General features: G+C 37.1%; 2 protein-coding genes and 1 long non-coding RNA gene across 3 annotated transcripts; 2 read left to right on the top strand and 1 right to left on the bottom strand.

The window, feature by feature from the left end:
• Positions 1–2,534: 2,534 nt before the first annotated feature.
• LOC119732936 lies at positions 2,535–8,266 on the bottom strand. The gene is made up of 6 exons (XM_038206515.1): positions 8,049–8,266; positions 7,456–7,590; positions 7,049–7,261; positions 6,426–6,481; positions 5,007–5,168; positions 2,535–3,431 (listed from the first exon to the last, which is right to left on the bottom strand). Exons 1-6 carry the CDS (start codon positions 8,214–8,216, stop codon positions 3,377–3,379), a joined length of 789 nt encoding a protein of 262 aa, XP_038062443.1. The 5' UTR covers positions 8,217–8,266; the 3' UTR covers positions 2,535–3,376.
• A 6,510-nt stretch (positions 8,267–14,776) lies between these two features.
• Positions 14,777–18,257, top strand: LOC119732935. Its single transcript, XR_005271643.1, has 4 exons — positions 14,777–14,796; positions 15,766–15,839; positions 17,071–17,184; positions 18,191–18,257. It is a non-coding gene; the product is annotated as an uncharacterized LOC119732935 (long non-coding RNA).
• Positions 18,258–18,286: 29 nt separating this feature from the next.
• LOC119732934 lies at positions 18,287–20,788 on the top strand (the record flags this gene model as incomplete). The annotated part of the gene is given in 1 exon segment (XM_038206514.1): positions 18,287–20,788. A coding segment is annotated over 1 exon segment (2,499 nt), but the record flags the coding sequence as incomplete, so codon positions are not given.
• Between the last annotated feature and the right edge of the window lie 4,423 nt (positions 20,789–25,211).

The following is a 25,211-nucleotide window of genomic DNA, read 5'->3' as shown; positions in this document are numbered from 1 at the left end:
GGTTTTTATTCAGTATTTGTGGCTGAGTAAGGACTGTGGCATATAACGTTTGATTTATGTAATTAAGCACACATTATTGAGATAATTATGATGCAAATGTAACAAAAGCTAACTACCGAAATGCTTTATAGATGTAGACTTATGTTATTAAAAACACAAATTATTCAGAGATAATATATGTTGAGTTTTGTTGTGATTTTTAAATCAATGATAATGATTTGCAGTGATTATTTTGGACTGGGTATTATTTGAAGTTTAGTGTTTAGATAGAGTGCCACTCAACTGTTTCATTTACTGCTAAGCAAATGCATATATAGGGCGAGTCAAAAAAGGAGCAACCCAAATGTTGGGATGATGTGTGCGGCAGTTCTGCACATAGCTGTTATATGTAAATAGTGGGCCTGTAACTTTGGTGATAATGGTGAAGCAGAGAGGGTGAACCAAGTCAGCAAATTTGACAGCCATTGCATGAAGTTGAAACGTTGAAATTGCTGTGTTCAATGAGAAGTGTCCACAATACAAACTTTTTGCTATTTCTGCGGTTCCCAAGAACACCTAGCGAACGAGAGGGCATGTCGTGCCAGGAAAAAGAAATGAAATGTGTGTCACAAAGTTGGGCTTTCAAAATGTAGGACATGAAAGCCCAAAGTTCAGAATCTTTCTTTTAGTACAAGAATCATTCAGATCACTGATGTTCTTTTCACGCTACAGAATTTTAAACACAACTAATGTTTGAAAGTTCTGTCCATGGATGACAAAAAAAGGTGGGTGTTGTTTCAGCAAGATGAAAACAATTCATAAACATATCTGTATGTGATCTGTTCATACATATTCATATACACATCTGTATGTGATCTGTTTTCGTTTTGCTGAAAGAAGTCTTATCTTCTTGTGATCCAAGGACAATGTTTTAAAATAGTGGTTGTGTTTAAAATTCTAGATTGTACTGTTTAAGAAATAGTAAAGTACCTAAGACGGTGATTTGAATGATTGTTGTAGTAATAAATGAAAGGTTATGGATTGGAGTCCTATGCTAGATTTTGACTGAATTAGGTAATTGTGTTACTGGAGTTAGGATATTGGCTATATTCGTATGTGTTATCATGTACACTTTAATTTTTCATCTTGTAAATAGTATATGGTTAACAATAGAGAACTGGGAAAGAGTTTAAATATGATGCAAACTAGCCCGACTGCATCTGGCCATACAGTACTATCGCAAGCTGTGTAGTATGGCCAGACAACCAATGCTCCCCTAAACGGTGAACTCTGATGTAGTGATTTTCGGCTACCAATTGTGAGATTATTTTCTCATCCAGGACAGAAATTTACAAAGTTGAGGTTCCTAATTGTAGAGTAACTTATACCTTTTCGAAAAAGACATTCTTTTATCTAAAAATCTTCATCCATCTGACCAAAAAATGACTTTGAATTATCATTTCCCATGAATATTGCCCCGAAAATGTTCCCTTATTCGATGTAAAAATGGTGGTCGCATTGTAATGTATGCATTATGTGTGCGCGCTTGAGCAAGATTATGAATATGCATTGTTCAGTTCATGACGTTGTTTTTATATGGACAGCTGCCCCGTGCGCCTGACAAACGTTATGAAACGAATGCATATTCATCATCTTGCCCAAGTGTACGTGCATAATGCATACATTACAACGCGGTCCCCATTTTGAAATTGCATGGAGGAACATTTTTGGGATGATACTCATGGGAGATGATGATTGAAAGATGTTTTTTGGTCAGATGGATGAAGATTTTTAGATAATCGCACGTTTTTTTCGAAAAGGTATGAGTTCCTCTACGACTAGGAACCTTAACTTTGAAAATTTGTGTCCTGGATGAGAAGATAATCTCCATCAAAATTGTTATGATAGTACTCTACGTCCAGATGGAGTCGGGCTAGATGCAAACGTAACAAAAGCTAACTACTGAAATGCTTAATAGATGTATGTAACAAAAAACACAAATTATTGAGAGAATTAGGGTTTTGATTAAAACATTGATCATGTGTACATGTATGAAATAATTATATGAGTCAAGATGTAAATTGCATGATTAAATATATGTTGAGTTTTTTTGTGATTTTTAAATCAATGATAATGATTTGCAGTGATTATTTTGGGCTTGGTATTATTTGAAGTTTAGTGTTCAGACAGAGTGTTAGGCCAAAACAAATAATAAGTCGGTCTCTGGTCAGCGCGCGCGTCAAATTTAATCATTTAGCTCCAACAGCGCCCTCTATTTTTGCACCTCCTCAATTTTTTTTTACCAAAGAGCACCAAGGAATGGGAAATAGCACCAAGGCAAATGATTGAAAGCACCAAGGCAAATTATGGAGGACACCAATGTACAGGAGGACACCAAAAAAGCAAAATAGTACCCACCTTGTCTGTACAATCCAAGCTTGAAGAAAAAAAAAAAAGGAAAAAAAAAAAAAAAAACCGCGGGGCTGCGTCAATTCCAGAACTTTGGTCTGACCAGAGACCGAATTTTTTTTTTTTTAGCGTTATTCAACTGTTTCATTTACTGCTAAGCAAATGCATGTATAGGGTGAGTCAAAAAAGCAGCAACCCAAATGTTGGGATGATTAGTGCAGTTCTGCACGTAGCTGTTATATGTAAATTGTGGGCCTGTAACTTTATTATATGGTTGGTGATAATGGTCAAGCAGAGAGGGTGAACCAAGTCAGCAAATTTGACAGCCATTGTATGAAGTTGAAAGCCCAATTCAGAATCCTTTTTTTAGTACAAGAATCATTCAGATCACTCATGTTCTTTTCACGCTATGGAATTTTAAACACAACCAATGTTTGAAAATCCGTTCATGGATGACAAGAAAGGTGGGTGTTGTTTCAGCAAAATGAAAACAATTCATACACATTCCTATGTGATCTGTTTTTGTTTGGCTGAAAGAAGACTTACCTTCTTGTGATCTGAGGAAAATGTTTTAAAATGGTGGTTGTGTTTAAAATTCTAGATTGTAGTGTTTAAAAAGTAGTAAAGTACCTAAGTGATTTAAATGATTGTTGTACTAAATGAAAGGTTATGGATTGGGCTTGCATATGCTAGATTTTGAAAGTGCTACATGCAGAACCTAACTTAAAGATTAGTCACGACATTTGGGTATTGCTTTTTTGAATCACCCATGGAGTACGTAATTAAAAGCAATAATTATTTAGAAAATATTGGTTTGATTAAAACATTAATGTGGACATTTTTTAATAATCAAATGACTCAAGACTTTAGTTTTATGATTCAATAGATGGTGAATTTTGTTCTGATTTTTTAAACTATTTGCAGTGATCAGTTTTGATTGGAAGTTGACTCCTCAGGATGGCTGAGATTCCTCAGGATGGTTCAGCCTTTAATCTACTGCCAAGGTAGTCTTTGATGTGGAGGCTTCAGAGTCATCGGTGATGCTTTAAAATTAAAAAGAATAAAAATTGAATGAGCAGTGAAGTGAAGATTTAAATTTGAATATGTGATGTTAATTAAGTTAAGTTTCAGAGAAGAAATAGATTGTGTTATGTAGCACTTCGAAGTTTAATTGAATTAGATTGAAATATTAATCTAAGGTGTTAAGTGGTAGTCATGGTAAATTCTTTGTTTGTAAGATTTAGTGATACATGCATTAAGGAAGAAGTTAGAATTAGTGGTGGAAAGACAGTTTGAAATGAAAATTTGGTGGTGGAGTATTTGATTTATGTTTGTGTGATAAGTGGTGAAATGTGGGATATAATTAAGTCTTAGTTTATCTTGTTGGATTAGTTGGACTGTTATGCCCGGAAAAAAAACAGAGAAAAAAAATCATATTACAGATTGATGCGAATATATAATTTGTACTTTATAAAAGGGGGGGGGGAGGAAGGAAATTGGGTGGGAGGAAATATTTGATGGGGCAGTCAAAATGAAATTGTAAGCTTGTGTATGTGTGTGTGGACCTACTGTACTGTGAATGGGCTGGAAATAAGTGAGTAGAACAACTAATTTTTTGTGTATGAGAAATTTGTGGAACTGCAGAATAGTGTATGTATAACAAATACAAAGACGTTAGTTGTAGACTATCTAGGGTTTTACAAATGCACATGTGCTGAGCATGTTTTCTGTAAAGTATGAATTTGTATAGTGTTTGATTGGTGTGAATATTTTGTGAATCTTATCAGATAAGAAATTGAATAGAACATGTCGATAAAGTGCTGGGGATCAATCAGGGGGGGGGGGGAGGGGGAGGGGGAAAGGAAGGGGAAAAGTTTTGGGGAAAGTGTCTTACTGTGAATGTGGGTGGGGGTGTTGAAACTGTTGAGGTACATGTTTTGATGTGTGGTGTAGGGGATGTGGGTATGTATCGGTTAGATTATCTTAATGATGTGATGTAGTTATTAATGCAGCTCGAATTGTTGTTATTGGAATTCTTTTGTTAGGTTTAGATGAGTTATGATAGTGACAAGAGATACTCAGTGAGAATGAAGTGCAAAAAGATAATTGAATAGGATGTGGAAGCAAGGGCGGATCCAGAACACAATTTTGGTCCCCCCAAAAAGTGGGTCCAAAAATTACGGCGTGGGGTTCGGGGCTTGCTCAAGGGCCACGAACAAATTGTGAATTCTAGATGCTCTGTGGTGCGATCTGAGGCAATTTCTGACCACTTTAGCCAATGTTTTTGAAGGAAGAGATGGTGGTGTACTCATTGCCTGCCTTTATTGTGATGTCACATAAAAAAAAAAAAAATTGGTTTCGTTTTTTTTTTGGGGGGGGGCATGGCCCCCTTTGCCCCCCCCCCCCCCCCTGGATCTGCCCTTGTGTGGAAGATCAGTATGAAATGTGAGGATGAAGCGGATGTGAATATTGGATAAATTGTACAAGTATGTGCAGGGTGCATGGTTGCCTGATGTGGGTTGAATGAAGTGGACTAAATATGGAAATGTAATGGTAAATGGATAATGGAGTCAATTGTTGAAATGAAGTTAAGTTGAAATACAAGTGTAAATACTTACTGTTTGATACTCTGCACAACTTTGGTTGTCATGTTGTATGTCATTTGAGCACACATTGGCAGCTGGAAGTTGTGCAAGGATTTGATGTTTGCGAAGTCGAGGAGCATTTGCTCAGGCACATAGAACTCTTCGTCAGTGTCAGAGAGAAGAGTTACGTTGAATCTGTAGAAAATAGTGATTAAGTTTGGTGGAAATGATATGCAGTGTTAAATTAGAATGAAGAAGAGTTTCATGACTACTAAGAAATAGTGTGAGATTTTACATGAAATTGACACAAGACGGTGTCGGAGCTGGGGGTTGGTGAGATAATAATAGGCTTGTCCTGAATCAGGTGATATAGTAACCGTGTTTGGTCTGAAAATGCAAAGTTGAGACAAGCAAAGCATTATATTAAAGGTAAGATACAACTGGGGGGGAGGGGCGTAGGGGGGGGGCGACGGCCCCCCATGAAACCTTGTCGCCCCCCCCCCCCCCAGTTGCCTCTCCCACTGAGATTTTGAGTTTGTAAAAAAATTATCATTGATCTACATGATGCCCCCCCCATGAAATGTTCCACCACTCCAGGCCCTCCCCCCCCCCCCCCCCCAACTGAAAAATTCCTGGCTATGCTACTGGATACAACGTTTGCAAACATCACAAAATGAAATGATTAAATTATGAGAAAATGCCTTACTGCATTGTTAGGCAATGACAGTTGAAAGCATCCTGTAAAAATGTGGGTCATGGTATGGTGACATTTTCCAGAAAATTTGTATTTTTCCAATGGTGGTCAGCTGACTAGCGTTGGAGAAAACTGGCTTTGTTGAAAAGATGCTCGTAATTTTTACTAATTAGTTATTGTGCATCTTTGCTATTGATTACACATCTGTAAAGGGGTACAAGCCTTGTAGACTGATTCTCTGACCTTACCATCCCTGAAGTCTATAAATTGGTTTTATTCATCTTAATTAGTGTTTCATGGGGTGAGGGAACCAGACTACAAGAATGATAATTGGCTTTCTTGAGTTTTTTTGCATGCATGAGCCCAAAATGTGAATTAAGTCATTTAATAATATTTGCTATACCACACTGATTCAACAAATTCATTTATTTCTGATAATTGCAGCAAAAGCAAATGTTGTACATTGCCCAGTGTTCCAGTTCAACTTATCTTGAAAATGCCTTACTGTTTGAGTTTAGCATGTGGAGATTGATTTTGGAAGAGCAAGGTAAGATGGTATTAAAAAAATTATGAAAGGGGTTAGGGTAAAAAAAAAAGGGTTGGATGATTGCTTTGTTAATGAATGAGACTTTTTAGCATAAAGCAGAGCATCTATACAGGCAAGAGGCAGTGTACGATATTTTGTAAGGATTTGTATAGTTGTTAGAAGAGATGTAATAAGAAGAAAGTTAGAATGAGAAAAAAAGGTGTGGTCTTACCTTTCTTCACAGTATGCAGTGATGTTGATGTCTTTTGTGTCAGTTGCAAGTTGCTCCTGTTGAATTGGAAGAATAAAGACGAGTAAGAAAATATTGAATGAGTGGTATGTGTTTGTGAATTTTTTTTTTTAAATAAGACAATTGTGTTTTGTTAAAATTTGGGTAGTTTGTAGACGCTGTGATTTGGTAATTTTTGGGAAGGTTGTATATTTAGGAAAGTTAATGGTTAATAGTGGAATATATGAAGTTGTTTTGCACTTTTGTAATAATTTTCTTCTCCACAGTCATATGAGAGGAACATTGACAAATGTCATTGTCGGACACAACCAATGATGGAGCAAATTGGAGAGGGGATCAGGAATGGGTGTACCATGGGTTTTGTGAGTGTAAAAGGTGTGTGTCTTTTCTCTCTCTAGGTAATTAAGTTTAAAATTGTATTTGTGGGGGAAAAGGGTGGGGGAATTAGCAGTTTGTTTGTATGAAGGGATGTGTGGATGAAAGTAGTAGTCTATGAAATGAAATTATATTGGTGGGTTCCATTGTATTGATTGTAAATATTTTTGAAAATTAATGAAAAATGAAATGATGGGTTTTGAAAAATATGTTAAAAATTGATTGCTTACCTTGATATTTGTTTCAGGTGTAGTGTTGAATGAGATCTGGCCTTGATACAAGGATGTCTCAACGTTGGTGACTTCTACCATAGATCTCATGGGTGGGACCGGAGTTGATGACATGTGATTCCAAAGGTTCACAACGACTTTGTTCGGGCATGATGTTTGTGAGAGGTGGAGTGTCTTCCGTTTCCAACCTGTGGCCTCCTTGACCGGTGAGACCTGAAAATTATAAACCACAGTTAATGTATATGTTTTGCACTGTCTGTGGTAAAGTGTTGTTTGTTGACAATATATGTATTATTATGTGAGGTAGAAGAGTTTGATACTTATGGTTTGTTAAAAAGTATGTTGTGAAGGGAATGTGTATTGAAAGGCTTAGATAAGAAGAATTGTAGTATGATGGTTTTACTTACATAGGTCAATATGCCTTTGATGGATGCGCGTCGGTATGGTGGTAGCTGGAGTGCTTCCTCGACGCTCACAGGGTCAGCGTGGAAGAATTGTTCTTCAATTTCAGCCGGGATGAAGAATGGTTGACAGTGGAAAATCTGAAAGAAAAAATGGCAGTAAAAAAATAATAGTACAGTTGTGAAAATAGAATGTCCATGGATCACCTTGGGAGGCTAGTTTTACAACACCATTCCAAGCAGTCAATATTTGTATAAAAAGCTTATAAAAATGTTATTTAAGTAAGGGTGTGTAAGTAGTATGACTGAAATTAACTTTTTAAAAATCAAAAGGAATATAGAATATACCCCAATATGGAAATAAATGGCAGGGATTAATATTTTATGGAAATTAGATATATTTTGGTCAAACTTAAGGGTGGCATCTACCTACATTTTGTTCTCCATCGTTGCACTGATTTATGTAACATGGTTGCGTGCTATTTCCAAAAAAAATGCAGACTAAAGTTAAATATTCAACTTCAGTGCTGGTCGATTATTGAAGTTTGTAGAGAAATATGCACATTTTATATAAAGTGTTTGAAACTTTGCATACTTACTCGGGTCTTTGCATTGACTTTGATGGCACTTTCGTGGTTTGCTAGCTCAAATGAAGTATAGCCTACGAGTTTGTAGTAGTTGCCAACCTCGAATTTGGCTTGTGCTTCATGGAACATGTACAACGGTTTCACTTGGTGATCACCTGTGATGCATCTCATTACGTACATCGCTTTAGGTCGCTCTTCTGCTGCTGTGATGATTTTAATGTTGACAGCTGACATCTGATAATAAAAATGTGATAATACTTAATTTAATATTGTGTAAAATGCACATGTGTATACTTCACCAATGTTAAAATAAGCTCGCTGTAATGAAAATATACACATTACTGTATATATTGTTTAATGTAGTTTATTATTAACTAAATATGATTTTAACAGAGGTTTTGTTACATCTTTAAAATGTTTTGCACCAGGTGCAGTAACATAATAAGTCTGATTTAAGGATTCCATTAGTTGTTTGGCTATTAGTGCAACACCTATTGTTAATTATTGCATGAATGTACTTTTGTTTTTGTTAGTATTATTGTTTTCAGGAAATTGTTCTCCACAACTGTTTGTCAAAATGAAAACACAAATGAAAATACATGAATGGAGAACCCACTGAAGATGCTTTTTTTTGTAATTATGAAGTCATCATGGGTTGTGTGACGTACGTCTGCACTTGAAAGGTTAATAATTTAATCTTTCAAATTTAAAATATAATTAAATTAACATGAGAGACATGAAGTTGAATGTTGTGGGAATTGACATGATAATACATGATCTGTAGTTTATCTTTTGTGTGTCAAGTCTTGTAAGCCTTCCTTCCAGTTGATATCAGAAGTGCCTAATAATTTGAAAGTGGAAAAAGATATGGACTTGTTGTCAACGGTGTTAGTCTTTGGGTGCGTTCAGTGTTCCAGAAAAATGATTGATGATGCCATTAAGTGTTTGAGCACCCTCTAGGGGCAGGTAAAAAAAAGTTCAAAATGTATTTTGTCATTACTGACAGTCATTAAGATGAAGGCCAAGTTATAAGTTATCTGTAAGTTATAAAGTAAATTTCTTCATTGTATGAAGAAAAAATGTAGTGTGAGGTTGCAACATGTTTTTGTGAGGAAAAAATGATGGGAGCTTGATAATTGACAAAGGATTGATGAATAATTTTAGTAAGTTGATGCAGCTGCAATATAGTCAATCAGGAATTTGACATATAGGGCTGAAGGTAAAACTATGTAAGTACATTCTAGATTCTAAGGGGTCCTAAAAATGTGACTCTGATCTGTATCTGTAGCACTAAAATGGTTATTTTTCCCTCTAGTTTCCCAATGTAGATTGCATGGAAAATATCTCATTCATTTGAATATGTTTGTGAGTTGGGGTTAGTAGACAGGAGAAAGATCATAACAGAGAGTCCATTTTTTAGGCCTGTTAGAATCTCGGATCTACAAGACAGTTTAAGCTCCACATGTCAAATTCTTGATGAGCATGGAGGTGGAGTTAGTCAAGGTAAATGAATAAATGTAAATGATAAGAGATTAATGTGAAGTATATAAGGTTAATAAATGAAAGGTTTGTGGAAACATCATGTGTGAATAATAGTTCTGAAAAGAACAAAAGGTATCAACATGATGTTCTGGTCAGGTGACTGTGTTGAGGAGAGTGCCTAATAAAGTCTAAGAAAGTAACCACCTAAGTAGCAAAGGGAAATTGATGAAGTGTGAAGTTACCTCTTAGTGGATTTTAAGTAGCTGCTATGGGAGTGTGGAGCAAGGTTATGGTGTGTCCACTGAAGTAGAACAGTTGGATTGCACTCTTGGTAGGAGGAGGAGCTATAGGAGACCCATTGGTCTGGGGTAGTGGTAGATCGAGAGGACCTAGGGTATAGGAGATCCACCAGTCTATAGGAGCGGGAATCAGATGTCGTTGAAGTGTGAAGTTGCATCCTATAGTGGATTAGTAGGTGATGGGAGCCAAGAGCAAGCTAATGGACGTGCTCACTGAAGTGGAACAGTTGGGTTGCAGTCTCAGTAGGAGGACCTAGGGTATATGAGACCCATTAGTCTGTAGTATTAGAGGACTTAGGATATAGAGTCCCATCATTGTATAGGAGTGGAAGTCAGATGTTGTTGAGGTGCCACAATGTCTTGAGGAACTGTGTTGTGCTTGTGGATCTCAATGGTTCCTCATGTCGATGCGTTGTGGATTCCAGAACTGGATCGAGGCAATGAGTTTGGCTGCATGCCAATCAACATTGTGATAGTTAATGTGGGAATGTTTGACAATGGCCGATATGTGAAAATGTCTTCGTCGTCCATGTGGTCTGTACATGTTCCTTGAGTCTTGTGGGAAGGTTCCAACCAGTTTCCCTAATGTAGACTTTGCTGCATTTACATGAAATGCGGTAGACTGTTGGCTTGGAGGAAGTGTCCTGCGAGTGTGGAGGATGGCTTGGAGCTTGTCGGAAGATGAGTGATATACCTTGACACAGCTTGTCGGAGGATGTGTTGGAGATCAATGATGAGAAGCTGGACCTTTGTATGGAAGAGTGACTGAGGGAGACACAGTGGTAGGACCTTGGGTAGAGGAGACCCCTAGGTTCAGGTTTGCTGATTCAACCGCATTAAGATCATCAAACCTGACCACTAGGTCTCCTCTGGGGAAGGTCCTTCCACTGTATCTGCCTCACACTCAGTCACTCTTTTGTACATATGTGCAGCTTCTCATCATCTCCAATGCATCCTTTGACAATTAGCTGGTGTCAAGGTGTATTACTCATGTTGCAAGAAGTTCCAAGGCACCCTCCACACTCACATGGACAAGCAGGACTCCTTGTCCAAGCAGGGGGTCTACTGCATTCCATGTAAATGTGGCAAAGTTTACATCAAGGAAACTGGTTGGAACTAAGGTTCTAACCAGGCTAAAGGATTAACACAGACCACATGGATGATGAGGAGATTTTGACAAATCGGCCATTGTCAAACATCCTCACGTACATTAACGACCACAAAGTTCTTTGGGATGCAGCCAAACTGGCATCAGTCTGATCCAGTTGTGGCATCCATGATGCATACGAGAAGCCATTGACATCTGGTAAGCATGCAAAGACAGTTCCACAAGACATTGGGTTTCACCTTAATAACATCTGGGTCCTACTGCTACAGACTGATTGGTCTCCTATACCCTAAGTACTAATGGGTCTCTTGAACCCCAGGTCGTCCTTGTACTGAGACTGTAACTCTACTGTTGCACTGGTGACTGCGTTATGTTCCGACACCCCTATATGATGTTCCGACAACCTGGATTGTGTTACTCCCGGTTAGGGTTAGGGTTAGGAATAGGAATATGTGCAGTCGGAACATAGGGGTGTCGGAACATAGAGGTGTAACTGTTGCACTTCATTGGGCATTATCCAAGCTTGCTCTAGGCTCCCATCCAGCTACTTGGCATCTACTAGGATATGCAACTTCACTCTTGAAAGGCATCTAGTCCCCACTACTACAGAGTGATGGGTTTCCTATACTGTAGGTCCTCTGCTACTACCTAAGACTAATGGGTCTTCTATACTGTATAGGTCCTATAGTTATACTGAGACTCACTGCTGCAACCATACTGTTCCACTTCAGTGGGTAGACCAAGCTTGTTCTAGGCTCCCTGTACTTGGCACCACTAGGATGCAACTTCACACTTCAATGACATCTGGCTCCTGCTTCTACAGACTGATGGGTCTCCTATACCCTAGTTCCTCTCGATCTACTACTACCTAAGACTAATGGGTCTCCTATACCCTAGCTTCTGCTTCTACTGAAAGTGTAACATGATTAATTGATCCACTTCAGTGGGCACACCTTAATTTTGCTCCAGGTTCCCATAGCAGCTATGTAACGTACTTCACACTTCATCGATTCGCTTTTGCTACTTAGGTGGTTACTTTCTTAGACTGAGAATTTAGGCACTCTCGTGCTGGTCAGAGCTGGAATGTGACTTCACAATTTTAGTAAAGGGAAATAGGGCCTAGGCCTATGTTCATAAGTAATTAGGGATAGGCCTATATGGTGTACTTAACACAATAATACTTTTGAACAGCCTTTGTCTTTAGTAACTTAGACTTAGAGTTGTTAACTGCATTTGGTGGTGAGCATGCATGTTGAGCGATATATATTAATACTCAGGTGATATATGTAGCTCCATGGTTGAGCATATATCTGACTAATTTAGACCCAACTTATTGACTTTTTAACTTTCGGACATGGTCTGGCGATGTCCGAATGTTAAAAAAGGCGATAAGTTAAGGAGTGGACTACGTTATTGAGCTCGTACATGAATAGCACGTGGTGAATATTGCTCATGGGCCCATGGGTTGAAAATTTGGTCTGAAAGAAACATGAATTTTTCATTAGAAAAAAACACTGGAAACTGTTTATTTGGCTTTCCAATGATGTGAGACAAGTGCCAAAAAAGATGAGATGAAAGTTACCTTTCGCTTTAGTGTAGTTGTTGGCCAAGTTGAAGTAGAACTTTTGTCAGGCTTAGATCATATATGAAGATAGCGCTAGATCGAATTGGTTTGTTTCTCAAAAATCTGTTGTCAAGGGGAGGTATACGTAGCGCATGCGCGAGCGATTTGGAAATCTGCCAATTTCACGGAGCTGCTGAGGAGAAACAGTTGCTTAGCACACAAATGTTTGGCTAATAAAGGCAGGTAAGCAGCCAAAACTCCAGGTAATGTATTTTGCTCGTGATTATAGTATTCAGTTGTTGTTTGCTTTGCATGAAAATCACATGGACTTTTGGCTAATAACCTTAACGAAACTTCACCAAACTGTTTTGTGCTAAGTGAAATGTTTGTGCTTAGCAGCGCCGCGAAGTCGGCCCAGATGTGGACTTGGTTATTGGTTGCATTTCTAAGTTATGCAAATTTGGAATGTTTAATCAAAACGATACTAGGCGTTTAATACAAACGCAGAGTGGTCGGGTAGATAACTATTTTATGAAACAACAAAGGTCAGACAATTTACATTTTTAAATACAATTAGTTATTTGTTTAAAAATTCACTTTGTTTAGGTAGTGATCAATGTGTGTATATATTGATTTTTTAAACACGTACAAGTAATTAATTTTCCAGTTTGATTACGCCATTATAAGAGGGGTAGTGAATACTGATGTTAGTGGGAGAGGATACATGCTCATCGAAGTTAAAATATGTGACGCTTGAAAATTAATATGGAATAAGTGTGTGTGTTCACATTGTACACTTACTGTTTCATGACGTCACAGCACTAGGGATCCAATTAAGGTGAAAAAATGTATTGGGTATCATTATTTGAGCTACGAACAAAGTCACAAATCAGGGGTGACAGGGATCAAATGATAAAAAAACAAATTTGAAAAATGATCGTTTTGAAACTGTGATCACAGTAACTTGAGGTCTGATGACGTAATGACTTTGGGACATTGGAAATCTATCTGTGGTTAATCAAGGAATCTAGGGGCAGTTTAGCAAAATTTGGAGGGTTTGTTTTGAAATTCAAAAAAGCAAACTATGAGCCGCTTTCAGATGATGGTCCGATTGGAGACTATGTTTTTTGCCCTTATTTTTCGTATCTGGAATACCTTTACTAGGCCGTTTGATAATATATTTGTAAATAGTGAAAACTTATCAGCTTCTTGTGAGTCATATTCAATGTTTTGAGTTCTGGTAACAGCAAAGTCAAGCGGTTTTGTCCGATCGCCGGAATAAGAATTCTTGTTTAAAGGACCGTCAAAAACACGTCACGAATAATTAATAAACACCACACTCTATTTAGTTCAAAAGATATGTACCCTAGCTAAATTGGTTGTATTTTGACAGGTGATGACGGCATAATGACATCAATTATCATTTTGTTAATCCCTTGAATGGTTTGGAAGAAATTTTGTTTGTTTTGATTTTGAGGGTTCTGTCTGTATGTGGAATTCATCCGTCAAATTTTGATGTCTTCGAATTCGTCTCTAGAAATGGTGTGAAATTATATAAGCCATTGTAGTTGCGGACATTTAAACGCTGTTGATGAAAAGAGAAAGTTTAAGGCGATGTTAAATCATTATGCTAGGGTCTTAGTTGGTCTGTGGTAAGTTTTATCAAGAAATAATGTGAAAGGTGCACTGAGAAGTTAGAATATTGCTATAGGCCTAGGCCTATATAAATTGTGTGCAAGGGATTTGATGGAATATAATGAACAGTATTTTTCCCCCGGTTAACAGGATTTTTAAATTATATACAGAACATCGTTACAAAGATTACAATTGATGAAGACTTTTTGTGATTAATTAGGGCCTTTATAAAAATTGAAAGAAATCTTTTAGTTTTTATGTAGAGAATTGTTGTGATTATAGGCCCGGTTTGGTGTTTATTTTTGGATGAATCGTCAGTTGGGTTTTTATGATGTTTTGATCAGTTTGAGATAGATATGGTGAAGATGATAATTATGTCAGGCTGAGCTAAGTTTGATAAAATTGTTTATTTTCGCAAAGTGAAATGTTTTGTTCAGATGCGCAAGGCAATCATGCATGCGTTGAGGTTGCGCTAGAGTTGGTGACGTGCACGCGCGCGCACGTCTGGTTTCGCCTCTAGTGCAGCATCGTTGAAACGGCAGGGCGCCCTCTGTTTTATGTTACAGTCGGGTTCTGCAAGACATTATTTTTACGAATGTGTATTACGTGTAATGTTTAGGTATCTAGACCAGTAGTATATTATTACGAGCGTGGCAGGTATGAGCACACGACGTGAGTTAGGTCTACTTAAAAAAAAAAAAAAATTATTTATTGGGAAAACTATAGTGTTAAGAATGTACTGAGGTAACGTTAGGGGATTAATTTAAAAAAGGAAGAAGTTAACTAGGGCGTATATATAAATAATTGAAATCAGCTTTGAATATTTTACAACTACAACTCAGTCATAACAATCAAGTACTAGGCCTAGGCCTCATCATGAAAGTCTATGGAGAGTTGTGTAGTGTGTGTGTGCAAATAAGAATGCATGTACATGTATGCACTATGTGATTTATGCATGTGTGTAAGCCCACATACTCAACTAAGATTTTCCTCTTGTTTCTCAGTATCACACTCCACAACATGGTTATTGAAAAGGACTGAAAGGAAGGACATGGATCTCTCAATTAAAAAATAAAAGAAATGCTGATTGTTTCAACAAAGCATGTGACACTGACAGTCATGTGAAGACTGTTTTTGTATGAGAAGTGTTGATGTGTAATTTACACAATGTACATGTATGTATGGACAGATGTAATGTGTTAATGTTCCAGCGCAATAAAGCTATTGCATCATCCTGATCATGTGTACAAACTCCACATATGTGTGAATTCCATAACACAATATTGGAAGTGAATTGTATGTGCAGGTTGTACTTGTATGTGCATATAATGCAACACATGTTGCACCGAAGTTGAAGAAGGAAATTAAACTTTTTGATTTTGAACTAGTTTTTAGAATGACTAAAAAAGTGAATTTGAAATATGAAAGGTGTTATTAAAATTGTCCGTCTTTCCAAGTGATTAGTTAATAGTTATATTAATAGTACCGTAAAGTGATTCGTTTGTTGATATTTTGGTGGAATGTATGAAAGGGTTGTATTTGTGGAATGTCATGTAATGCAAGTTGTGCTTGTTGTAAGAGGTTGGGAATTGAGTTATGTAAGTGTCTGTGTTGTAATGAACTGTATCTTTTTGTCAACAGAAAATGAAGGTCTACAAGAAGAAAACCACTTGCAGGGCTACCTTGTGGCATGAAAGACAAGACAGGAAGAAGGAGTATGTGTTACCCTTGTCTGTTACGTCTGTTATCCTTCACTCTCATGTTACATCTCATACCTTCCCTTCAGTGTGTACCCATGTTACCCCTACATGCAACATTCCGTTTCCAGTAATGACTCCTTCGGGAGAAAATGGTCAGACTCCTTCAGGAGAAAATGCTCAGATGATGCCTCCTAGTGGAGAAAAAGATCAGAAAATGCCTCCTAGTGGAGAGAATGCTCAGATAATGCCTCCTAGTGCAGAACATGCTCAGACAGTGCCTCCTAGTGGAGAAAATGCTCAGACTCCTTTGGGAGAAAATTCTCAGACAATGGCCCTTAGTGGACAAAATGATCAGAAAATGCCTCCTAGTGGACAAAATGCTCAGAAAATGCCTCCTAGTGGAGAAAATGCTCAGAAAATGTCTCCTAGTGGAGAAAATGCTCAGAAAATGTCTCCTAGTGGAGAAAATGCTCAGAAAATGCCTCAATCAAAGTTTCAAATGAAGTCAGAATCAAAAGACAAAGACTTGAAGAAGTTAAGAATGAAGACAATGAGTATTACGAGACTAGTTCAGCAGAATGCATTGCAAAAGTTGAAGATCAGGGGTCAGACATGTTGCAGCAGAAATAGAGTATTAGAGTGTGTTATAGTGTATTACAGAGACGAGAGAAAAGTTGTAAAACCAAATAGAAAGAAAATGCGAAGAAGTGCATGTAAAAAGGATTATCATAGGTCAAGGAATGGCAAGGTTGTGGAAATGCGTATGAGTAAGGAACATAGAAGGAACCATGAGAAAGCACAGCACAATGTAAAAAGTCACACTAGAAGATGCTTGAGTTATGTCATAAAGAATATGCAGAAGAGAGAAAAATGCAAACGTAAGCAAAATAGGAGAAGTGAGTGTGAACAGATTTCTGTCATGAAAAGTAAATGTTCAGATGCAGTAAAGCAGAAAGGTAAGGAAAGTCTTTTTATAAGAGAGTTGTTGTGGATGACAAAAAGGCAAAGAATGTCAATTGTGTGAAGGAAAGAGAAGTTAAGCAGTGCTGGGTATGTGATAAATTGTTTGGTCGAGATGAAAGAGCTGTGCAGTGTGACTCGTGCAACATTGTTTATCATGTGAACTGTTTGGGGTTTTCAAAGATGGAATCTCTTTTGGCAAGTAAGGCAGTATCATGGTTGTGTCGGAAATGTGGGCAATGTACTTATACTGAATGTTTGTTGTATGATCTTGGCATTCCTGCAGATGTGAACAAATATGAGATACTCAACATGGATGATGTAGCTGTCAAGTCATGTACTGAAGGTCTTTCCAGTAGAGAAGATAACATTGACATTTCAGTGATAAATGGAACTGAAGGTAAGGGACAGATAGGAACAATGAAGTATGTAATAGTGGATGACATGGGTTGCAGACAAGGTTCAAATACAGATCAAAAACAGGGCATAGTGAAGCAAACAGGAGGATACTCTTTGCGGAACAAGAAAAGTAGTAATGTTGATAGTGGTTCTAATACTGGAAAGGAAAAGAATGAGGGAAATCGGGTAAAAACACAGAAGGCAAGTCGTAAATGTGTCGGGCAATGTGCAGAGCAAAATGGTGTAAAGAGAAATGAAGAGACTTCAAAAACATTACCTATTGCTAGATATGGACTTCGAAGCAAGAAACAGGTGTTAACACAAAATGAAAAGGATATTAGTGATGAGAAAATGAAGTCAAAAAGAAAAGTTGAAGACGGTGTTGAAAATTCTGTTGAATGTACTGACTGTAGGAAAAAGCTGAAAGTCGTTCCTCAAAGAGATAATTCAGAGAGAATACATGAAGCTGATGGGGGAAATGAAAAATGGACTGATCGTAAAAGCATTTGTTGCACTAAAATACAAAAGGTACAAGAGAATAAGGATATCAGTTTCATTCAAGGTAGTTTCCATCAAGGTGATCTTAGATTTGGCGAGCTAGCTGGTAGACAATGTGCTTGTATGAGCCTGTGCGGAATCCTCTTTAGCAAAATTAAGCCGTTGAACTCGTGGTGTAACAAAGACGTGGATTTTGTGTTGAATAGTGGCAATGAATTGTACTGTTGTTTGTCTTGTAGCTCTACAATGATGGATGAATATTTGTTAATCAGCGAGTTGCCTGATGAAATTGATGCTTTCGGTAAACATTTTCACATGAAGATTGATGAATCTGTTTCTGGTAGTTTTGGAGAAGAAACACATCTGATTGAATTTAATATGATTCCAATGAGTTGTGCAGTGGAACAGACAGTGCAGAAATATTGTGCATGTTTTATTTGCTTCAAAGGGAACACATTTTCAGTAATCGCTCATGAAGGAAAGTATTATATTTTTGATTCACATTCTAGAAATCAGCATGGACATCAGGACAGTGAAGGAAGAAGTTTGGTCAAATGTGTATCATCATGGCAAGGTGTGTACAGTATTGTACTGAACTTGGAAAATCTATGAATGTCAGTGATCATGAACAGTTTGAAATTACAGGTGTTACTGTCTGGGTAGATGATGATCTCGGTATCTGTGGTTGTGATGAGACTCTCAAGGGTACATGTAGCTCCAGTAGTACTGTACAGATAAACAAAGACGTTGAACATGATGTAGAAATCATCCAGACTAATCAACCTGTCAATTTAAAGTTTGTTCCATTGGTTTATGACCATAAGATTGTATTGTGTGAGAAATTTGGTATTACAAAACTTTGTCTAGATAGACATGAAATCTCCAAGATATGTGAAAAATTGAGTAAGCCTGACTCTGTAAAAACAATTCAAGGTGATGGTAACTGTTTCTACAGAGCTATTAGTTATGCTATATCAGGGACTGAGGACAATCACATGCAACTTAGATTAGCAATTGTTCATCACTTGCTGGAAAATGCTGCTCAGTTTAGGTGCTGTTTACGCGAAGGTTACAGAACAGTGCAAGAGTATGTCACAAATGCAAGATTGTGTAATAATGGTACATGGGCTACCGAGGTAGAAATCATTGTAACAGCACACATGTTGGATGTTGGTATTTACACGTATGATGATGCTAATAGATGTAAGTGGTATTTGTTTTCAAGTAGTTATGCATGTCCAGGCCGTGCTTCTGATAGTTCTGTGAAATCAGGAATTTATTTGCACCACAAGAATCAAATACATTATGATTTAGTGACAAGTGTATGTGAGTTGAGAAGGGAGCTACCGATAGACAGCACTCAGAAACATGATGAAAATACATCCAAAACACGAGTATTGAAAAGATCAAAGAGACGCAAACGTGTTAATGTAAAGAAGAGGCAGAAAACTAACCGAGAAAAACAAAGGGAAAGATATCAGAGAAAGAAAGATAAAGAAAATAAAAACGATGGTGTTAATGTCAGAGAGAAAAAAAAAAGGGCAAAGAAAGAAAAATATCATAGTTGTGTGCAATACAGACAAGGTGCTATTGAGTATGGCAAAAAGAGATACAAAGAAAATGTGAAAAGCATTACTGGGGTCGTAAGGAAAAGATACCATGAGAATGCTGATTATAGGAATAACAAAATTGGCAATGCAAAAATGAAGTATGACAGAGATGAAGAACATAGGCAAAGAAAAAAGCAATGTACAATGACGAACTATCATAAAAATATAGAGTATAGACAACAAAAGATTAATAATGCCAAAACAAGATATGAGGATGCAGTACATAGGCAAGAAAAGATCAATTTTGCTAAAGCTAAATATCATGAGAATGAAGAACATAGGCAAAGAAAGGTGAAGAGTGCCAAAACGAAGTATCATGAGAATGAAGGACATAGGCAAAGAAAGGTGAAGAGTGCAAAAACAAAGTATCATGAGAATGAAGAACATAGGCAAAGAAAGATGACTAGTGCCAAAAAATACACTAAGAAAAAATACCATAGTGATTTATCATATAGAAATGCTCTTGTTAAATCGATTAAAAAAAAGTATTCTTTGAACAAATTTTATAGGATGAAATTGATAAATTTTCAGAAAGCAAAGTACCACACGGATAGGTGTTATCGTCAAAATATGAAGCAAAGAAATGATGAACGAGAAAAAAGAAAGAGAGCAAGTCAATGTATTATGAACAATGTAATGAGAAATTGGAGGCAAGATGTATCATCCGGACCTGAATATATATGTGCAGTTTGCCATAAACTCCTTTTTCGAAAACAAGTTGTTAAGTGTTATCAAAAGAAGTACAAATGTGTCTATTGCATATGTGGTAAATTTGTGCATACATGTCGAGACAATGGAAATTGTGGTGATAAGTGTAAAGTGTCAGAATCAAGTAGATCATGTTTGTGGATTTGCTATACATGTCACAGGAAATTGCTTCAGAACAGGATACCAGCAGAAGCTTGTGCAAACAATTTGGCATTGGAAGATATCCCAGAGGAATTGAGTTGTTTAAATATATTGGAGGAGCATCTGATTGCAATTAATGTGGCATTTATGAAGATGATGGCTTTACCCAGAGGTGGTCAGAATGCAGTGCATGGCCCAGTTGTATGTGTACCATCAAATATTTCAGAAACAGTAACATCATTACCTAGATGTGGAAATAACAATCAGTTAATCAAAGTTAAGTTGAAGAGAAAATTGTCATTCAAAGGATATTACCAGTATCAATATGTCAGCAGAGAACATGTTGAGCGTGCACTATATTATCTAAAGGAGCATAATGTATGGTATAATGAAATTGAGATAAACTGTGAGTGGGACAATCCCTTGGAAGATGAAAGTGAAAAGCAAGAAGAGCATGAATCCGATAACTCGAGTGAGAATGATGAAGACACAGATGTAGACACAGATGTAGACACAGATGAAGAACGGTTGACGGGTATTACTTACGATACATGTTTGCAGCCAGTGAACATTGCTCAAGATGCCCTGGATCAAGATTTTGATGGTGTCATGTGTGTTGCTCCTTGTGAACGAAATAGCCCAGTCAGAGTATTGATGGAGAAAGCTAATGAGGCCAAATGTTTCCCAGCATTATTTCCAACAGGCACTTCTACTTTCAGTGATGATCGTGATGTGAAATTGAGTCTTTCTAGATATTTTCATAACAGGTTAATGAATGCAGATAATAGATTTGCAAATAGTACTCAGTATATCTTCTATGCTCAGTACCTGTCAGAAATACAACAAGTAATGTCAAAAGTATCAATTGCAATGCGTCAGAGTTCAGGCAGTATACACAGTGCTGAAAGGGTAAATGCTAGCATGATAAATGATAGAGATCAACTGAGAGATATTTTACAGTCTGATAGTGGTTATAGGTTCTTGAAACCAATTAGAGGTACACCCCCATACTGGCAAGCAGCTCAGAAAGATGTCATGGCTATGATTAGACAGCTTGGAATACCAACATGGTTTTGTTCATTTTCTGCAGCTGATATGAGATGGCCTGAAGTCATAAACACGATATTGAGACAACAGGGTGATTCTAGAGATGTTGAAGATTTGGATTGGAATGAGAAGTGTAAAATATTGCGAAGTAATCCTGTGACTGCAGCTAGAATGTTCGACAAGAGATTCCATTCATTCTTGAAAGATGTAATTATGTCCAGAGCTCAGCCTATTGGCAAAGTCAAGGATTATTTCTATAGAGTTGAATTTCAGCAAAGAGGAAGTCCACATACCCACTGTCTATTTTGGATTGAGAATGCTCCGAGATTGGGACATGATAGCGATGTAGAAGTTATTCAATTCATTGATTCATACATCAGTTGCAAATTGCCATCTAAGGAGGAGGACCCAGAACTGAATGACATACTGAGTCACGTGCAGCTACATAGCAGAAAACATTCCAAGTCATGTAAAAAGAAGGGAACTGAGTGTAGATTTAATTTTCCAAGACCACCATCTAATAGAACCTTCATTACTGAGCCAGATCCAATGGATAATGATGATGACCAATATGATCATCATACTGACTCAATGACTGATGATGATGATGATGATGATCATGATGGGGATGATGATGATGGTGATGATGATATTAATAATGATACAAATATGCATTGTGATAGCAAGAAGCATAGTGATGCCAAGGAATTATTGAAGTCAGTATGGGATGCAATACAGAATGAGGAAAACCAGCATTTGTCAACTTTACAGTTATTTGAAAGAATTAATATTACACAAGATGAATTTGAAAAAGCCAACAATAGTTTGAGCCAAAAACCTACAATTGTCATAAAAAGAGAACCACAAGATGTATGGGTCAATCTGTACAATCCTGATTTGATTAGATGTTGGAATGCTAACATGGATATTCAGTACATCAGTGATGCATATGCTTGTGCTGCGTATGTTGTGTCATATATGTCTAAATCTGAACGTGAAATGGGACAGTTATTAGCAAATACACAGAAAGAAGCCTTGAAGGGTAATTTGGATGCTAGACAAAGTATGAAGGAACTTGGTTGTGTATATCTGCATAATCGTGAAGTATCGGCCCAGGAAGCAGTGTTTCGAGTATGTGGTCTCAGATTGAAAGAGGGTTCAAGAAAAGTAGAATTCATTCCTGTTGGCGAGAATCCTGTCCGAATGAGCTTGCCACTTAGTGTAATTCAGAGCAGGTCTGAAGATGATGACAGTGATATATTCATGGCTAACAGAGTTGATCGCTACAAAGCTAGACCAGATCTTGATAAATTTAATAACATGTGCCTTGCTACATTCTGCTCAGAATACAGGATAATATATAATGCAAACACTAACAAGAAAACTAAATCACCAGTGTATGAACTTAAAGATGGCTTGGGTCACATACAGAAGCGTAGTAAAACTGAACCCGCAGTCATAAGATACCCCCGATTTTCAGAGAATAAATATCCTGAGAAATATTATCGCAGTATATTGCAGCTGTTTCTTCCATATTCTGTAGATGCACATTTGAAACCACGTCAGTTTGAAACATTTGAACAATTTTATAAAAATGGTGCTGTAAGTCTTAATGATCAATTGAAATCTGTGAGATGCATTGTTGAAAGTAATCGCTCTTTGTATGAGGCAAACGCTGATTCTCTTGAAGCAGCAGAACAGTATGTCAAGAAATTTGGTCTTCAAGAAGATGCTTGGGCTTTGATTTGTCCTACTTCTGAGCAAGAGAGACTTGAGTGTGGAGCAGAATGTGAAGAAGTAATAGGAGAAGAGAATGGTTTTGATATCCCTGATTTGCAAGCTGATGAAACAGTAGGAAAAAAATGTAGTATTGAACCACATCCAGCAAAAATATCAAAGCAAGAAGCACTCAATTTATTAAGATCATTGAACGTAGAGCAGAGACATGTATTTAATAAGATTCGTAACTGGTGCTTACAAAAGATCAATGGGAAAAATCCTGAAGCATTTAATGTATTTGTGACAGGTGGAGCTGGAACTGGGAAAAGCCACTTGATAAAGTCAGTTCATTATGAAGCAACAAGACTTCTTGCTAGAATGGTTCAAAATCCAGACAATATGTCAGTGTTGATAGTTGCACCTACAGGAGTAGCTGCTTTTAATGTCAATGGTAGTACAATTCACAGTGCTCTTTCAATCCCTGTTGATGCGAGATTACCATATCAACCACTTGGAGAAGAGAAATTGAATACACTGAGGAACACGTTACAAGATCTTCAAATTTTGATTATAGATGAAATATCGATGGTGGATCACAAGATTTTGTGTTATATACATGGACGTTTGCGTCAGATGAAACAGACACGTAGTCATAATCCTTTTGGTAACATCAGTATTTTAGCTGTTGGAGATTTTTATCAATTGCCGCCAGTCAAAGGAAAAGCATTGTATCAGAAAGCACTCCCAGTAGATCTATGGAATGATAATTTCAAGAAAGTGGAACTAAATGAAATCATGCGACAAAAGATGATGTACAGTTTGCAAAACTACTGAATAGGTTGCGACTGAAAAGTAAGAAGGAAAAGTTATCTGAAGATGATGTAACATTATTGAAGTCTTGTGAAAGTGCAGAGGATAGGAATGATGCATTACATATCTACCCATGTAACAAACAAGTGGATGAATACAATACGCAGACACTCCTTGCAACCTGTACTGATTGTATATTGATTATTGCTAAGGATTTTCAGAAAGATGCTAGTAAAGGTCATGCGAAAGGAAGGGTAAAGGTTCCTAAGAAATCACCATACACAAACCTGCCTGAATCATTGTGGTTAGGTGTTGGTGCTAGAGTAATGTTAACTAAGAACATTGATGTATCAGATGGACTTGTGAATGGAGTATTTTGGCACAGTACGTGCAATTATTATGCTGCCTGATAAATCTTGGCCAAAGTGCATTGAAGTTCAGTTTGATAAGAAAGATGTTGGATCTAAGTTGAAAAGAAAATACAAAGCGTCAAATAAAGAAGACACAGTTCCAATTCAAAAGGAAGAGGAAAATGTCAGTAAGAATTGTGTTCGACAGCAGTTTCCTTTAAAATTAGCCTGGGCATGCACAGTTCACAAAGTGCAAGGAATGACAACAGATAGAGCAGTTGTTTCACTTGAACATACATTTTCAGCTGGACAAGCTTATGTTGCACTGAGCAGAGTCACATCAATGCATGGACTTGTGATTCAAGGTTTGATGAAAAATATATCTACTGTAACAAGGCGTTTTTCGGAATCATTGAAGAGTATGCAAGAATTTATTGATGCAGAAGAATGTGTACAGGAAGAAAATCTAACAAGACTTAATTAGAATGCATAATATTCAAGGATTAAAAGAACATCAAATGGACCTGAAATGTAATCAGGAAATGATGATGATCTGATTTTATTTGTCTTACCGAGACATGGATCGATGATGAGGAATACCCTGACAATGACATACATGTAAATAGTGAATTCAAATGCTATCATCAGATCAGAAGTGCTTCATATGATAATACAAATAACTAACCCAGATGTTGAAGCAACAGTGTCATGGAGGAGTGGCAGTATTTGGTAGAAGGAACAGAGCTTTCAGCAGACTATTTCTTCCTGTTGAGAATCTAGAACACATTGCATTTCAGATAATTAGTCAGATGTCATATTGTGTGGTAGTAATTTATCGTCCAGCTTCATATTCAATGGATCAATTTCTTGGCAACATTAAAATACTGCTTAATGAACTTCACAAAGTGTCAAATAGGTGCATTGTAATGGGTGATTTTAATGAAGACATTCTGAAACACTCTTCACGGATTGAAAAGTTAATGCAAGAGTTTTGTTATAGACAATGTGTTAATGATGAACTACAGAAAATGGCACATTGATTGACCACGTATATGTAAGAAATATGGATACAGTAGATGCTAAGGTGATTCCGACTTACTACAGTTACCATGAAGCAGTCTCCATAACAATATAATTTAGGTTTT

This window comes from Patiria miniata, unplaced genomic scaffold (genome assembly GCF_015706575.1).
Source record: "Patiria miniata isolate m_02_andy unplaced genomic scaffold, ASM1570657v1 HiC_scaffold_25, whole genome shotgun sequence".
Taxonomy (NCBI): Eukaryota; Metazoa; Echinodermata; class Asteroidea; order Valvatida; family Asterinidae; genus Patiria; species Patiria miniata.
The sequence above is the reverse complement of the archived record's forward strand: the minus strand, read 5'-3'. Positions and strand labels throughout refer to the sequence as shown.

Coding starts and splice junctions, on each gene's coding strand:
- LOC119732936 (XM_038206515.1), bottom strand. CDS start 8,216: ATGTACGTAATGAGATGCATCACAGGTGATCACCAAGTGAAACCGTTG. Junction 7,262..7,455: donor TCAAAGGCATATTGACCTAT/GTAAGTAAAACC, acceptor TATAATTTTCAG/GTCTCACCGGTCAAGGAGGC. Junction 3,432..5,006: donor GTTGTGCAGAGTATCAAACA/GTAAGTATTTAC, acceptor TTAATTTTAAAG/CATCACCGATGACTCTGAAG.